At 43.3% G+C, this 18,257-nt stretch overlaps 1 protein-coding gene across 6 annotated transcripts in view; it reads left to right on the top strand.

Annotated features, from left to right (window-relative positions):
* Slc12a1 (solute carrier family 12 member 1) overlaps positions 1-5,430 on the top strand; it is an 84,638-nt gene extending 79,208 nt beyond the window's left edge. For all 6 annotated transcript variants that reach the window (XM_087911247.1, XM_087911246.1, XM_087911244.1 and 3 more), the window contains 3 exons: positions 1,127-1,262; positions 3,088-3,155; positions 4,161-5,430. In XM_087911247.1, the coding sequence (XP_087767373.1) occupies positions 1,127-1,262; positions 3,088-3,155; positions 4,161-4,296 (340 nt within the window). In that variant the 3' untranslated portion in view covers positions 4,297-5,430. The remainder of the gene's footprint in view (positions 1-1,126; positions 1,263-3,087; positions 3,156-4,160) is intronic.
* Positions 5,431-18,257: the final 12,827 nt, after the last annotated feature.

Below are 18,257 nucleotides of genomic sequence, written 5' to 3'. Positions count from 1 at the left end.
GACCGGGTACCCCTCAGTCCTTTACAGAGATTGACTGGGTACCCCTCAGTCCTTTATCGAGACTGACTGGCAGAGAGACAATTTTACTCCCTTGTAATCTCTGCACTTTTATCTGCAAGTCCTAAACCAGGCCAACTGATGAGATAATTAAATTCAACACTTCATATTTTAATTTCTTAACCCCAAAGCGTATGGATTCTAATTATCATTCATCCCGAAGTTACTAAATGGTAAGTAAGCTAAATTATATAAAACCAAAGAAAATTATTCATAGTTGAGGTCTTCTTAAGCAGAGCTCTGAAGACAGCTCCTTCCATAAATTAGAAGCTTCACTTTGTGCCGTAGTTTGAGGAATAAATCTTTGGAGATTATCATGTAAGACAAGAAGGAGATTCTTTTTGCAATTTTTAAATGTTCCATAGCTCAGACGCCGCTTCTCGCTTTCTCCTCGATGATTTATTTTTAGATGCCCTAAGATGGCCTCAGATTTTAGGCATTAAATGTTATTGATTTTTGTCCTCTCGCTTAACACAAACATGAATAATAGTCGTTTGAAAGTCCCAGGCAGCAACATCAAACACCAGGACAAGGACACCACTATTTTCCACAGACATTTTTGCCCTAGAACTGTTAAACCTGTGAGAGCCCAGGCTAGGCTATTTTCCTCTCTGCCCGAAGTCCCCCAGCAGGCGTGGGCATTGTCTGTTGACTGCAGGTGAGGAGAACTGCCAGCGCTCAAAGAATGGAGGTCATACTCCAACTACAATAACTGATAGATGTTTCCCGTTGCTCTGCATCACAGGCAAATGGAGACTCAGATGTGGGCTTCAGTATCTATAGTATAAGTGGGCTTTTAACTACATTATGCAGAAAACATATCTGTGGAATAATTATTATCTCCGTGAATTAATAATATTGATGATCTTTGCAAACTAACTGGGCCTCAAACACATGGGCTGCTTGCTTTGACAAAGAAGGGAGGCCTCTGCCCACGGTTTCCCTCACAGTGTGTTCCCTACAGAGGACTCTTAGAAGATTTGCATACCATTCAGCTCTGGTTCTTTGCATCTGTGAAATAATGAACCCGTTTCCCGCTATGAGGCCTCCTTTTCAATTCCAATTTCAGCTGGAAAGTCTTTGAGGAGATGATTGAACCTTATCGACTCCACGAAAGCCACAAAGATTTGACCACTGCTGAGAAATTAAAAAGAGAGAGTCCGTGGAAGATTACAGACGCAGAACTGGAAGCAGTCAAGGAAAAGGTAAGGACCTGTCTTCCCTGGTTTCCACTTCGCTGTCTAATTAGCGAAGAGGGAACAGCAGTTGCTTTTTAAGAACCGATCCATCAGGTCAAGCTGCCTTCCTCAGCATCCCAGGCGCCCACATTTTCAGGGACATTTTGATCGTGTTACTAGATACAGTCATTCAGAAAACATTTTCATTTTTTTTTTAGAAAGTAGCCTATTTTTAAGTTTAATAAAACAAGTTATTGGTCCATACTGTGAGGTCTCCTTTGAAATGTATTTTTTTATTAATCTTAAAATAATTCCTCATTAGGCATATAACGTGGATCAAGGTAAATTGACCCACAATTTAAACAATAACAAAGACCTATAACCTGATAAACACAGCTGTAAAAAACTAACAAGAGTAGCCACAGAAATGTATGATGCATTGGTTGGAATGGTGAGTACAGATGTTGTGCCTGGGCTAACACGATAGCTCATCAGGCGGCCCGAGCTCAGTTCCCAGATCCCACTGTGGAGACAGAAAATGGATTCATAGAAAGCTGTTCTCCGACATCTACAAACACACTGCAGCACTCATGCATACATCATACAGACACAGGAATAGTGAAATAATTGTGTGTGTGTGAAGTGGCAGGCAGTAATAGAATGGAAAGAAGAGAAGTGAAGATTTAAGTACAAAGCTCAACATGTTAGTTGGTCATTAAAGGACGAGGATCACATGAACTTGTAGAGGAAGAAAATATTAACCCCTTTCAATAGTAGCGTAAACAGTGCTAACAGAGAACAATAAATTGTGCACGTGGTTAAGTACCCAGTCTTCACAGAGACATCACATATAATTAAACAAGCCAGACATAGGAACCTTGTTCTGAAGCAGTGAAATGCAAAAATAAGCATTAGTCTGAGCACTGTAAACTAATTTTCCAGCGACTTTATTGGTGGCTTTTTACTTTAAACTGTTATGCCCAGATCAGATCACGGAGTCCCCTCAAAACCAACTAGGAGACCGAGTCCTGTATGTAAGAGCAAAGAGCCTTTATTCTCACATAAATTTGCAAACTCAGACTCTCCATGTGTCCAACATATTGGAGCAATTGGAGAGCACCGAGGTCAGATGGGGTTGGGTTTTTATAGAAGTGAAGGTAGGGGTGAGAGATTTCTAAGGTTCAGGGCTGACACTTGTCTAGGGATGTCCTGATGAAAAGCGATGGGTGTGTCCTGGCAGGTGATCCTATCTACAAAGCTTAGAACGTTAGGAATTTCCTTTGGAGGGTCTGTTCCTGGGTGGTACCTGCGTGGTCTTAGTTTGTGGTCTTTTTCGGAACCAGGTATTGCCTTAGGGTAAACTACTGAGACTCAGGGCTCTATTGAGCTTGTCAAGGCTGGGTCCTACAGAACCAGTACAATACTAATATTATATTATCAGGGGGCTTAAAGGGAACAGGTTAGAGTGCAACCTGCTTTCTTAGGCTACCAAAGAGATAGGAAGATTCAGTTGGTTTTCTCCAGACGAAAGCCAGTTTCCAACCCCCACCCCCGTTCTCATCTTTTTTGTTTTTGTTCTCTGTGCTGTTCTCCACCCCTAGACACACTCTACACCCCTAATAAGCCATCACGCCACAGTGAGAATCCAGACTCACTCTTTACATTACTTCGATTTCCCGTGAAGCTTTACAGAAAATCTTTGTTTTTCAAGAACATTCTATTTTTTTTTTTTTTTAGTAGTGACTTTTAAAAGTCATATCTTCTGCTTATTCATGACTTGAGGTAAGGCGAGAACTTCTTGCTCATAATTCTGGTAGAGCCGCACTGAACTCAGTCTAAATACTGTCCACAGAGTTACCGCCAAGTCCGGCTGAATGAGCTCTTACAGGAACATTCGAGAGCCGCCAACCTGATCGTATTGTAAGTGTCGTCGGCAGTCGCCTGGTGGGGAGAAGGGAAAGGCTGAGAGGGCTGATCCGACTGAAGGTCCAGGACTCCTCCGGCGGGGGGGGGGGGGAGGCGATAAGTTGGAGCCTGTGGGAGTTTAGGCAGTGAAGGAAGACAATTGTCACTCTAAGACAGGGATGACCGAGTTCTGTCAACTTCAGCAGGACGTGGTTGGACTTGCTAGTGGTTCTACAACAGCCATGGGGCTAGGAGCATGTGTCCATGGACTGAAGCTACCCTATGGTCCCTTATGACCAGGCTCCAGAAGCCTGGAACTCCGAAATTCCCTCCCAATAGCCCAAGCAGGCCACAGGGCTCACAAGCATTTTCCCTTGATGGGTACCCCTGAGCTGTGTGGGTTCACGGCTGATTTCCTGAGTGGGTACTTCCGAGCCATGTGTATCATGGCCAACAGTGTGGGAACAGATCACCATGAGTTTTTATGTTTTCGTTCTCTCTCCCAGGGCCCCACCAATGTTAGGAGTATACCCACTGAATGTATTACTCATGTAACGGAGATTGGTGCTAAAATGGGAAAATGTCCAGCTATTTTATTTTTACCCCATGAACTGACCTATATATGAAAATATATGTATCTTCAAGCACGGTGTGGCCTGGTGTGCCACTTCTAATGTATACCCCCCAAAAAAAACTTCCCAGGAGATATTAGAAGGAAGAGTAACTTTCTCCATAGAGCAGTTTTTTGTTTATTAAATTCTCTGTTTAAAAAAATCAGAAGTCATAATTTTACTTTGTCTGTACAATGACTAAGCCATTCTTTCTTATTTATACATGTTTGCATTATCTGAAGAACACATCAATTTAATTTCTGTATTTAAAATAATTGCAGTGCTCTCGTTTGAGGGGGACATGATAAACATTTCAGGCTACCAGTTATGACTAATTCAGAAGCGCAGATAATGTCCCTTCCCACTGTAATTTTTCTCTTTGCCTTTAATTTGTCTCCCATGCCGTCAGGAGCCTTCCAGTGGCGAGAAAAGGATCCATATCGGATTTGCTGTACATGGCGTGGCTGGAAATTCTGACCAAGAACCTGCCTCCTGTGTTACTGGTTAGAGGAAATCACAAAAATGTCCTGACATTTTACTCCTAAAGAGTGAGAAATGAGAAATGTTGCATCCTGACATCTAAATATGAAACACATCTGGTACTTTGTGTTCTAAAACCTCGTCGGTAGATGTACAAACCTCTGGAGACTAGTCTACCTGACTCTACACAAATGTTGTCTTTAAAATAAGAGTTGTTACTAATGAGAGGCTTCCCCATTAGTTTAAGGAACATCAAAAGCCATGCCACTCCTAGAGAAACAGTCGTAGTTGCTAATAAACATGAAATTAATAAACCCTAGCTGGCATGCTAATCTGGATGGAGCTCCATGCAAACCTAATCTCGTTTCTGTGGAGTCTGCTTGGCCCCACGCAGGCCTCAGTCCCGCAGCAGGCTGCCCATAAGCGCTTATTGATGGGCTGGTATGGGGACGGCAGGTGGCAATCTCAGGGAAAGACCTGCTGGGTCAGCGGCCCGATTCTGCTTGGCCTCCTGAGAGGCTTATGAAGATTTAAAAATCAATAACTGAAAACTTTGTGAAGGACTGGAGTCTGCGGAATGTTCCAAGCAGTTACCTAAATAAGGTTTATTTAATGCGGCAGATAATGTACTTACAAGTGATGGTTGATAGCGCAGGGCTTGCATTTGCTGCTGGCTGAAGGGATTTGAGGGAGGCAGGTAAGAGACACATGTTCCACTTAAATGAAATCCAGTCGATTCTTAACATAGAAATTTCAATTGTCTTCCCTACTATAGATTTTTAACTTTCTATCTTAATACTATTTTGCTCATTTTTTTCTCTAATTAAGTGGTTTGCATAGATGAAATCAAAATAGATGTGTCATTGAAAAATAATCTCATAAATTTTCAGTCTACTATTAAAAATACATCCAGACTGTACATTTATTTACTTCCTATAGTTCTTATATAGGCTTTAAAGAATAGCAAGACATAAATGAAGAAAACTTGTAAAATTTAAGAATACAGGTGATGATTCTTCTTCTTGATAGTGTGTCTATAATATTTAATCACAGAAAAAAAATTGTTTATCTGATAAATGGCTTGTTTTTTGTTTTGTTCTGTTTTGTTTTTTTCTTGACATATTTTGACTATTCTGGGGAAACATGTGGGGGCAAATTGACCTGAAATAAAATCGTTAAAATGTGTTTGCTTTGACAAAGTGGTGTGTTTTACTTTTCTGTGATTGAAATCAACGATACTGTGCCGTGGTACATAGGTATGAACCTGAAGAGAACAGTGCATCCCGTGGCCACACCTGCAGCTTGTTTAAAGCTGGGGTTCAGGGTGAGCATTTCTAGGCCTAGCTGTGCTCAGAGGTTGGCAGAAGAGCAGAGGCAAGGAAGGAGCAAGACCTGGACAGCTGGTGTCCCTTGTCCACCTATGCTCAGCTCCGCCTACAAATCGGAAGCTTAAGTGACTAGTGACCTGGTGAAAATGACCCTGCTTCCTCTGAGATACTAGAGCAGGTCTCGGGGAAAGGCAAGAAGTTTACCAATGAGCAACACATCCTCCTCACAGTGAACCTTTGGGGGTGAAGGAGTCTGGAAGTGAAGCAGGGGAACGGTGGAAACAGTGATGTGGGGACTAAGGACTGGCTTGCCCAGCAATCTGGAACTGGGATGTTCCTTCAAAGTAGCCCAGGACCCGAGGAAAGTACCTGGGCTATGTGCTCCTGCATGATGTAGGCACTAACTGTGGACTGTCCAGGAGGGGGTGTGAACTTTTCTCTGAAGGGGCTGAGAGCTGAGGTCTGTCTGCCGACAGCCCTCCCAGCTCACAGACAACAAGCTCCTCACTAGCAAGTCTGGGAAAGGGCATCACCATCTCTGCCAAAGGAAGTATATAACTATAGCTAATTAAACAAACAAACAAACAAACAAACAACCCTCTCCTCTCAGATTGGCCTGAGTTCAAGTCTCTATTTACTAATGGAGCTCATTCCTTAGACACTACGGGATAAGTCAAGCCTACATTTCTTAGTTCGGGGTGATTTTTTAGTTGTTTTTATTGGACAGATAGGGCACTATAGTTCAATTTGAAATCAAACTCCCTCAAATGACCTTGAACTGTTCCTCCTGCACCTGCCTCCCAAGTCCTGGAATTCCAGTCCTGAACCACCACAGTCTGTCTATTGTAGTGCTGGGGCTAGAACCCAGGGCCTTACGCATCCAAGGCAAGCCCTCTAGCAACGGAGCTACACCCTGGCCTTGCCAGGCCTGTGTTTAAAGGTTCACTGACCCAGATCTGGATTCTTGCCCTGCTCACAGACATGCTTTCATCATCAGGGAACCGTTTGAAGACACTAAGAACACAGACAGATCTTTACAGTCTTCTAATTATTGGGAAGGGATGAAATTACCCCAAATGACTAACATTTGATCTCAGTATCTCTACTTCTTCTAGTCTACTTCTGTCTCACATCAGTGTGCTTTTGATTGCTTAAAATACGTTCTAAGTCTCTGTGGGGAGCAAAACATTGCTCCTCAAAGATGTCCACACACTAGACATCTAGATACCTAGGATCGGTATGTCTATTACTTCCAGTGGCAAAGAGACTCTGCATGCATGGCTCATGCGTAAGCTAGAGCTAGGGATGATATCCTGGTCAGTCAGGGTAGACACACTGCAGTTACAAGGACATAGGGGAGAGCCAGTCTAGGGTGTGGCCAGAGAGCCAAAGAAATGAAAATAGCAGCAGAACTCCATGTGCTGCTTGAGCTCTGAGCATAAAGGGAAGAGGCCTGAGGTAGGGAAGGAAGGAGAAGGAACACATGGCGTTCCCCTCCAGAACTTCTAGAAAGAAAAGCAGTTTTTTTTAATGCCCTGTTATATTTAGATTATTGATAGCTGGGTTAGACTTTTGACCTAAAGGTTACTTTTAAAGACCGTGTGTCTTAGTTAGGATTTCTATTGTTGTGAAGAGACAGCATGACCATGACAACTCTTATAAAGGAAAACATTTAATTGCGGGGGTGGGGGAGCAGTTGCAGTTTCAGAGGTTTAGCTCATTATCATCATGGCGGGAGCATGGCGACTTGCAGGCAGACATGGCGCTAGGGAAGTAGCTGATTATCCTACATCTTGGCTTGCAGGCAACAGGAAGTAATCTGTGACACAGGGTGGTATCTTGAGCATGTACATGACCTCAAGGCCCACCTCCACAGTGACGCACTTCCTCCAACAAGGCCACACCTACTTCAATAAAGCCACACTTCCTAGTAGTGCCGCTCCCTTTGGGAGGCATTTTCTTATGCACTACCACAGACTGTAGTACTTTGTTGTACCAACAGATTCAAGGTTGCTGAGTGTGGTGCTGCAGTCTGTAATCCCAGAATGAGGTGGGAGCAGGAAGATCATGAGTTCAAATTTGTCCTCAGGAAGTTCAAGGCCAGCCTGGACTTTGAGAAACCCAGTCTCAAAACAGCAAAACAAAACAAAGGAAACACAGAAAAGAAAAAGCAATGTGAAGCCTTCCAGAAACTCACTAGTACATTTGAAATTTTGTCCATTTTCCCTTAGGAATGCTAGTTTGATTTAGATCTTGCAACATCTTCACTTCAAGTGACCTATACAGAACTCTTGACCCTTCTTCTTCTTCTTCTTCTTCTTCTTCTTCTTCTTCTTCTTCTTCTTCTTCTTCTTCTTCTTCTTCTTCTTCTTCTCCTTCTCCTTCTCCTTCTCCTTCTCCTTCTCCTTCTCCTTCTCCTTCTCCTTCTCCTTCTCCTTCTTCTCCTTCTCCTCCTCCTCCTCCTCCTTCTCCTCTTCCTCCTCCTCCTCCTCCTCCTTCTTCTTCTTTTTCTTCTCCTTCTCCTCCTCCTCCTGATTTCTTTTCCACTTTACAAGTTCAATTCATTTGCTAAAATTCATTTGCTAATCTAGGTCACCCATGTCTGCCAAAGCCTCTCTTACTTCAAAAATATCACATCCCATCATGAGACTCAACAAAGCCACTAAAACCCTTCAAAACAATTCCAAAGTCCCTGCTGAAGCAACTTTCTTTTTACTGTGAACATCAACCTTTCTGGCCTTGTGAACTGGGGATCAAACACAGGTTCTCTCAGTCTCCTCAGTCACCCTATCCTTCCCTTATGGACCTCTCTTCCTGATATTCACAGGGATCTCAGATGGAGATAGCCAAGTGTTCCTAATGGCTCTACTTAGCCAATCAGTCAATGTCTGATTACCTCCTTTATCTTAAGAAGGTGTGGGTCATTGCTAAGATTTTCTGCCTCCACCACAGTTAGATGGATTTCATCTGTTCCCATGTCCCACTGCCTCAGAAGCCAGGCTGAGACAAGCTTTTTTATTGCTTGTTTAGAAGTCTTCCCTAATTGGAGCAGTGTTTGTCTCCTGTGTCAGACCTTTGTTGAGGCCCCCAACTGCATGTCACATCACAGATTTCCCCTTTTCTCTATTATAGGTCTGACAGACACAAGGGTTATTTTCTATCCCTGCTGCCATGTTTTCCTTCCCATTCTCCCATTCTTCCCATGAGTTCCAAGTTCTTGGACCCCAGGAAACACTTCTTAGTGTAGACCTAACTTACACTCTTCTCCTATTAGCCCCAGTCGTGAAAAGTGACAAACCAACACTTGTGCCTTCTCCTCTCTTTTATTTGCCTGCCAAATCAGAGGTGAACACAAACACAGAGGACACTAGCTGCATCTCCCTTTCTCATGTGCTTCCTCCTGCCAAGCATCCACCTAGGCTTCAGCTGTATCACTTCTTACATATAACCATGCCCAGGCACCCTCCAGGCCTCCCATGATACTTCTAAACATTGCAAAATCTGTCTACACACTGTGGGAAATGTAAAAGAAATATACTGCCTTTTCTGTCAAAAGGTGACATAAGACCAAGTTCCACTTAATTTTTTAATTTCCACTTGGCAAAAATTCCTCCTGAGTTGACATTGTCCTACGTCATGATATTTCATTTGTGTTTTAATAAATAAAATGTACCTGAAGATCAGACAGTAAAACAACCCTACTGGTCATCTTTACAGACCAGGCAGTGGTAACACACACCTTTAATCCCAATAGCCACATTAGTTGTCATAGAAACCAGACAGTGCACGCCTTTAATCCCAGCCCTAGAGAGGATTATAATATAGAAAGAGACAGTTCTCAGGAACAGTCTCATTCTGAGATTCTTGGCAGCAGAATCGCCATTTCAGACTGAGGTAGAAGTAAGAGCCAGTGTCTGGCTGTTTTGCTTTTCTGAACTTCGGGTTGAACCCCAATTTCTCTCTCTGGGTTTTTATTAATCATGCTTCAATGAGCACCCAATGTGGGGCACAAATTCATGAAAAATGCAATTTGCCTGAGGCCTTTTAACCACAAGCCCAGACTAGAGCTGGCACTGGAATTCCAAATCTAGAAATTGGGACCCAAATCTAGTCACCTGGGTTTGAAAGAAAACTACTGCTCCAGCTCTCATCCACCCCAGCTCAGTTTCCATGTAAAGATGGAAAAGAGGCAAAGAATACGCATACTGTATGTTATTGTGTTGTCTTTGAATTTGAAGGAGCAACAACTGCTAATAGACATTTGATTATAAATACTGTTGGATTAATCTAATCTATATATTTTAAAAATGACTTGAATTAAAAATTTAAGTAAAAAAAATATGTTACTTTGGAGAAGAGGTTTTGTTTTTGTTTCCACAGGAAATAAGAGACCGTGGATTCATTCTGGGTTAAGAAATATCAGGTTTGATTGAGGAAGACCCTCTGAAAAATCTCCAATAGGAGTAGGTGACCCAGATGTTCCAATGTTTCAGAGCACAGTTTCCTCTGAGTTCTACATCCAGAATAGCCTCAAGAGTGCTGGCTAACATGATACAGCCTCGAAGAATACTCCAGTCAGGACTTGATCATAATCCTAAATTTTCTTTGGGTCCCCATAAGATTATCAGTGCTCTCAACCAGCAGGAAGTAGCCTAGAAAACTACACTCACATTCCCCCAAAATGGATTACATGATGGGGGAATGTCCTTCTGTATGTATGTTGCTTTTATTGGCTAATGAATAAAGCTGTTTTGGCCAATGGCTTAGCAGGGTAAAGGCAGGTGGGAAATCAGAACAGAGATTAGAGAATAGATGAAGTCAAAGAGATGCCATGAAGTTGCCAAAGGAGGATGGCACAAATTTACTAGTAGGTCATAGCCTTGTGGTGATACACAGATTAATAGAAATGAGTTAATTTAAGATGTAATGGCTAACTAGGCATACACCTAAGCTATAGACCAAACAGTGTTGTAATTAATATAGTTTTGTGTGATTATTCGGGTCTAGGCAGCCAGGAAACAAACGCATAGTCTCTGCTTACAATTATGGGTGTTTGTCTTTGTTTAGAGTGTTGTTTACAAGTTGTTATTGATAATTGTCAGGAAAAAAGCTAAACCAAGGAGATTAGATTCAGAGTTCTTGTTTTGAAAATAAAAAAAGGAGAAGAGGGGGCTGGAGAGATGGCTCAGAGGTTAAGAGCACTGACTACTCTTCCAGAGGTCCTAAGTTCAATTCCCAGCAACCACATGGTGGTTCACAGCTATCTGTAATGAGATCTGGTGCCCTCTTCTGGCCAGCAAGCATACAGACAGACAGAACACTGTATAAATAATAAATAAATAAATCTTTAAAAAAAAAAAAAAAGGAGGGAAAAGAGCCATGGGATAATGCTCTTGTACCTTGTAAAAATGTGTCACTCATATTGGTTTAATAAAATGCTTATTGGCCAGTAGCCAGGCAGGAAGTATAGGCAGGGTGATCAGACTAGGAGAATTCTGGGAAGACAAAAGGCTTAGACTACAGTCACCAGCCAGATGCAGAGGAAGCAAGATGAGAATGCCTCACTGATAAGAGGTACCAAGCCACATGGCTAACATAAGCAAGAATTATGGTTAATTTATTTTATAAGAACTCATTAATAATAAGCCTGAGCTAATAGGCCAAATAATTTATAATTATTATAAGCCTCTCTGTGTTTCTTTGGGACTGAATGATTGTGGTACCAAATGGGACAGAAACTCACCAGATGGGACAGAAACTTTCATTTATAGTCCTAGAATTAAAACAAGTGCTTGACGCTGCTTTCTCTGTTCAAGGCTTCATTCTGGTTCTCAACCACTCTGCTCTAAGTTAGCCAATCTCATTAGGATGTGAGGTGCCAGTCCACTTTAGGAATAAAAATTCAGTGGGCCCTCTTCTGGGTGTGTTTGCTTGGTTAGTTTAGATTGGCTGTGCATCCTTATTCTAGAACTAAAACTTTTTCCCTTCCATAATTGTATGGTCACTCTCTTGAGGCCCCCAGACCCAATCCTTATTTATACCTTTAACTGTTCTTAGGGCATCTCTGTACTCAAGTGGTGGAATCCACTCATTAAGCAAGCATGCCAGTCCACATCATATAGAAGAAGACTGCTACTCTAGGATTCCACTCATAGACACTCCAACTCCTGATGGCTCAGCCTCAGCTTCAGCTACACCTCTCACTACCACAGCAAGAACCGTGCAACCACTCCCATAGCAAAAAAAGGTAGCTAGTGCACTTCACAGAGGAAAGGACAGCTATGTGGGAATTCCCTCCTAGATGCCCTATCCCTCAGGCTATTTAGCCTCACGTCTTGCTACCCATAGCCAGGACCAAGCAATCACACATCCCCAACTCATCTTTGGTTTTGTCATTTCTCTGTTTGGGTATCTAGTATGTGTAAAAGACTTTCCCAGGTAGACAAAACACACACACTCTGTGTGTGTATGTGTGTATCTGTGTGTATATGTGTGCTGGTCTCTGTGTCTCTCTATCTCTATATGCCTCTTTCTCTCTCTGTGTGTCTCTCCGTCTCTGTCTCTTTCTCTCTTTTTGTCTCTGTCTCTCTGTCTCTCCCTCCCTCTCATTTCCTCCAGAAAGGGAACCTAGGAAAGATGAAAGTAACAATTAACGAAAGTCCAACTTCCTGAATAATATCTAACTGTTACTGGGTTACTCACGGGAGTAAGGTCCAGCGTGCACTCACAGCAGCAGCGAAGACTCAGGAACAGTTGCAGCACTGACGACCCCAGCCCGACGCAGGTGACACCTCAGGGAAGCTGCAACCTGGGAGCTCTCTGCACAACTTGCAGACAGTTCAACAAGTCTGAGGAATCCAACAACTCCTGAGATGGCTGGAGCTCAACGTAGCTGCTCAGAGTTCGGACCCTGCACACCCCCTGTCCCAGTGGTTGCTTGTGGTTTCTCAAAGCTGAGGAGGGGCCTTCAAGTTTCCATTTCCCAGAAAGCACCTTTTTGCTTTGTTTTGTTCGTTTGTGTTTCTTTACCTCCCGACAATGAAGACAGGGAAGCTTAGACTCTTTCTTGGCCTTCTTTCCCCTCAGCAAAGGCCATTCTCTCACCTTCAGGCCTCTTCCTACCAAGAAACCAAGACAACCTCCCTCATCTTTTCCTTACCAGACAAACTCCTCCTCTTCCATCCTGGGAACTTGCGCTGAGTCTATCAGAGGAATCCTTCTCTTGGTTCATGGCTCACTTCTCTCTAGTTTACTTGACACTTGGTTTGTCCTAAAGTTTAGTTTTCCAGTCTATGGGGGAGGCAGAAACATCTAGTGAATGGCAAAGAGAAGATGCTGTTCCCGTCACAGCAAGTGAGGAGGAAAGAACAGAGCCAGAAGGGGACAGGATGAGAAACACCTCCAAGAATATTCAGTTAGTGGACTACTTCCTCTCAGATTATTTGCCACCTTCTCGAAATGTCACTGAATTATGAATTGATCAGTGGATTAATCTCTGAATCGAGCAGAGTCTTCATGACCCAACTGTCTCTCAATGGTTGAATCCAAGAACTAGAGACCAAGTTTTCAATACCTAAGCTTTTTAGGGGAAACTTCATACCCAAACCATGGGATCTTGTATATTCCTGAGGGAGAGTTAGGGGACAGATAACTGGGAAAGGGAAAGCAGGCTCTCTGAGGTGACTGCTTCTTGTTCCCAGAAGTCATTTGGAGGAGAAACCAAGGAAGGCGAGGGGTTTTGCTTCCTGGTCTATGCTGTGTGAAGAACCACGGACACAAGCTCCTGCCGCCACAAACAGAACTTCTCAGCTTTGCCTCTATTATGCCATGACGGACTGAATCTGGAGGAGTGCCTCTAATAACCCTGCCTTTTCTCAAATTGCTTCTGTCAGGCGTTTTGGATATAGTAACAGAAAAGCAATGAATACAAAAGCAGGGGCAGAGGGAAATGCCTTCAGTTGGGTCTCTGTACTGTAGACCCCCTTTCTGCTGTTTTCTGTCCTGGCGTGGGAGACCATTCTGTCTTTATAAATAATACACGTGTGTTTGGGGAAGTCATGGTAATCTGAAATGACGCCTAAAACTATTATTCCTTCTACCTTGACTCAAATTGAAAATTCGAGTGAGTTACAAAACGTTGCACAAAGGGTGTCTAGAAAAATGGTAAAAGAAAAATAAATTCTGCCCCAATGTCAGATGGAACCATATAAAGACGCTCTGACCAGAGCCCAGTCAACAGAGATGGTGACATTCTAAAGTTAATTTTGTAGTTCAGTGAGAAAGTCCAATGAGGAAGGGAGACATGCTGTGAAGAAGCACCATGAGCCAGGAAAGACAAAGAAAGCCCATGGTTCCTCAAGGGCGTTCCTCCATTAATAGCTCCTCATCTCTCAGGCTTTCCCTTTGCACCCCGCACCCAACAATAGAGTTTAACTTCAGCCCTCCAGTCCCACTCAGTGGCTGATGGGGCATCTTCTGTGACTTGTCTTGACAATCTCCATTCAGCTTACTTGAGAAAGCAGGAGATGTTCTGGATGCTGTCTATTTATTAATAAAATTATACCACAAAATTCTTGCTGTAGCTCGTGTATTTAAGGTGATGAGGTCTCCACCAAAATGTTCGGCACAGCAGGTTTGGTAGAGCTGGGAACAGTGATTAAAGGTGAAGGGATTCTTTCTAGGGTGTGATGAACCCACAAAATTCTCCAAGAATAAATCCCAAAGCAATGGTCTCTGAACAGGATGAGCAACCAAAGGGCCCTGAGGTCTGGGCCGAGCTCTAGCCAAGCTCCCTGGCGACTGTCCTGTGTACCTTCCTTCTTAAAGCTGTCGCTTTTACACTACTTCCTTCAGAAGAGCTAAATGATGCCTTAAAATTAGATAATAGTAACTCATCTGTGAACTACAATTACAGAGATTGTGTCTCCTGACACGTCTGCATAATGTAGAATCAGTTTTTCATGATGGCTGCCTCGTTAAGTTAGATTGAGTATTCAGTATATTCAAGAGAACGTCACGCTCTCAGATTTTATGATAAGTATTCTATCCCCACCAACTTCTGCAGCACAATGAGGCAATAATTTGTGAGTCAGTTCAAATAGTTTTACAGCAAGAAATACTTGGGTCATTAGCTTCCGGGTCACTTAACTGCCAGTCAATCGTATGTCAATCTGCAGAACTATTTCTCCTTAAGATGTATTTATTTTTATGAGTGTTCTGCCTGCATGTATGTAAGTTCACTGCATGTGTGCTCGGTGCTCACGGAGGTCAGGAGGGGCTACTCGATCCCCTGGAAGTGGAGCTATGGATGGTTGTAAGCCTTTGTGTTCCCACTTGGAACGGAACCCACGTTCTTCGCAAGAGCAGCCAGTGCTCTTAGTCATTGAGCCATCTCTCCAGGCCCTCCTGACTATTTATTTGTATGTTCAAGATCCCTGTGCTTATCTCCCGGAATCAAAATCCTGCATCTGTTCATTGTGCTCTTCATGAGGGCCTCATAGGAATATTCGTATGGGGTTGCTACATCATACACTAATGAAATATTTTCAAATATGCCTGCACACACTTCTGGGGGAGCAAAAGTCACCCTGAGAAGCTTCCCAATGGTATTATTTTGTAGGTGTGTGTGTGTGTGTGTGTGTGGTAGGTGTGTGTGTTTGTGTTTGTAGGTGTGTGCCCGCAAAGCTGCCACTGGACAAACGCAATTAAATTAGTCAGCAGGACTGGTAGCTGAGTCCTGATAAAATAAACTGGGGTGGGAGATACCTTGTTCTTCTTAAGTATGGTAGCTTGGACTGGAAGTTGATGTTCATTTTAGCTCTATCTCCACTGCCATCAACAATGACTTGTCACGTTTTACCCTCAGAATCCTTACATTCCTTTTCAGGTGTCTAATGGCCCTTTCTCTGTTCAGTCAAAAATGACCCAGAGGAAAAGTGATCACAGTCAACACTTTCTATATCCAAATTAACAAAAAGCACATAAGGGCACTGTCACGGTGGTGGGTATTATAAGGCAAGCAATGCTTTTGTTGGAATAAAACAGCCAGCTAAGTACTTTGAAGCATTCATGACGTTATATGACTTTTGCTAATCTGGAAGATAAGATATGAGCTCACACACCAGAGCTAAGTGACAAATAAATGATAGAATGAGTGTCATGGGAGATAAGACGGGAGCAGGCGTCACTCCTGGTTGTAAGTGTCTTGAGTGAAGAGAAATTTTGATCTGGGACTAGGAGAAGAGAGCTGTAATTATTACGTGATCAGAGAAGCATGGATTCAAACAATTTCTCATGGGAACTCTTTTCAGAAACTATTAGAAAGGACTCCAGCAAAAATGAAGGAATAAATTAAGAGCCAGGCACTTGATCCATGGAACCACGCTTCAGGATGAACGGGAACAACCTTGAAGTCACGAGACACCCCAAGACCAAGTTCTCAGCACACTGATGAAGGGAACAAGAGAGTAGGGGGCAGGGATACTTGCCTCAGAGGGACAAAGGGCTGCCTCTGGATAGAGAGGAGACAGACGTAGCCTGTAGGCAAATGGTAGTTTATTAAGGTAAAATGCGAAATTTCTCTTAGGATGAGTTAGCTAATTTTGATTGGAGACGTGTTAATTAAGGCAGTCAAAAGGGGGGTTTTGATTGCTGGACTTCAAGACTTTGATAACTGAACCTTGGTAGTCAACCTCAGAAGAAAATGGTCAAATGAAGGAAAAGACCTTGGTAGCTAGCTTTAAGAACGCAAGGGAAAGGGGAAGAAGGGTAAAAGTTACATGTTTGTCAATCTCTGGTCTGCATTGCCCATGCTCAGGCCTCTGTACTCTGTGTTCAGGCCTGTGTTCGCTGCGCTCAGGCCTGTGTTCTCCACGCTCAGGCCTGTGTTCACCATGCTCAGGTCTGCTAGAGCCACTTCAACCACCACAGACCAGAGCCAGACCATGGAGAAGGACACCCTGGGGGAAATTATAACTGAGAAAGAACTAAATGTGTGTTTCCTGTAGCGTGTTTGGAATACAATACAAAAAAAAATAATGGGCAAATTAGATGTAGCTCCTATAACACAATTGGCTTGAGAGCACTATGGTTTTCAAAGCATCACACTATTTGTCTTGGTAATGAATAATAGTTTGAGTCAGGACAAAGGTCTTTCAAGGGAGGACCTGCTGAAACGTTCTCATTAAATATTCCCAGGACTGGTGTTTAGGACAATGTTAAAAGAATTATCCTAATTCAGAAGGTAAGTTCTGTATCATTTTAAAAGAAATGTCAACACATATCTAGAGATAGGGAAGGAAATCCCAGCACGAAAAGCCACACATTAGGGGCCTTGCCCTTAAGGAGTGAGACTGGGAGTGGGCGTGTGCAGACGCTTAGGGAAGGCATCATACCTGTCTCTTATCCTGAAGAGCAATATATGGAAGAAAAAGCCTTCAGTTAAAAATCAGAGGTGCCTTGATCCTCAGACACTGGGTGGAGTGAGCTTCTGAAGCCCACGGTGTTACACCAGGAACATAAAAGGCCAATCGAAGGATATAGGGTCCTTCCCTTACGGATTTTGAATCTAATCAATAAGTAGACAATAGACTAGAAAAAATATACATGTATAGACTGTAGTAACAAGAAATGTAAATAGAAAAATATTCTGGTAGTAAACAGTTCTGAAGGGAGGCGGGGCAACAATTTAAGGTTTTTCAGAATGGCCTCCTGGAGATAAATTGAGTTTTGCTGGGGCCAAAACTGGGTCTAGAAATGGCTAGAAAAACACCGCGACCAGAGGGCAGTAGGACAGTCGCTCAAGCGCGAAAATGAGCAGAACCCCTGATCACGCTAGACATTTCAAAGTTCTGGGCATATAGATAAAATTTAAAGCCTGGGCCCAGAGAGAAGGCTCAGTGGGACAATGAGCTTGTTGCTCAAGCCTGGTCATCAAAGGTCAAAGGTCCACCCCTAAACCCACCTATCGTGGACCGAGCTGACCTCACACGGGCATGGCCATACATGCAGGAGCACACATACACATCATGGTTTCCCTCCCCCCCCTTTCCTTCTAATTTTTTCCTTCCTTCCGTTTGTTTGGTTTTTTGAGACAGGGTTTCTCTGTGTAATCCTGGCTGTCCTAGAACTCACTCTGTAGACCAGGATGGTCTCACACTCACAGAAATCCACCTGCCTCTGCCTCTGCCTCCCAAGTGCTAGGATTAAAAGCGTGTGCCACCACCGCCTGGTTAATAACAGATTCTTTAAAGAGCCTCAGGAAGCAGAGTGTATTGCACACCCACTAGAGGACCGCACTGGCCTGTAGAAAAGGCACGGAAATGACGATCATCCCCTAATATGTTTAATTGGTATTTCTGTAAAATTGCCTTGAGCCTTCTATTTATCTTGAAATCCAAGTGCATCACAACTGGAGTTCCATGTGTTTGTGGTTTACTCCAGACAAAACCGGAGAGTCTATTAAGTTCCTTCATTATCCCCTTTGTAAAGTCAAAGAATAATTGCCTTCCAGCCACGGGATCTCCCATGTGCTTTGGCCGAGGAGAAGAGATTTAAAAACGCTCTGCCGGTTCACTTGCAGAAGGCGAACGGTCTGTCCTCAGCGCCGCGGAACGTCGGACCGAGGAAGGGCGCGCAGGAGGCCGCTAGGCGGAGCACGGGGCGGGGCGGCGGGCTCTGCCTGCGGGGCCTAAAGTGCG

This window comes from Myodes glareolus, chromosome 10 (genome assembly GCF_982192425.1).
Source record: "Myodes glareolus chromosome 10, mMyoGla1.1, whole genome shotgun sequence".
In the NCBI taxonomy this organism is placed as follows: Eukaryota; Metazoa; Chordata; class Mammalia; order Rodentia; family Cricetidae; genus Myodes; species Myodes glareolus.
Note: the sequence above shows the minus strand (reverse complement) of the source record. Positions and strands in the feature narration are given on the sequence as shown.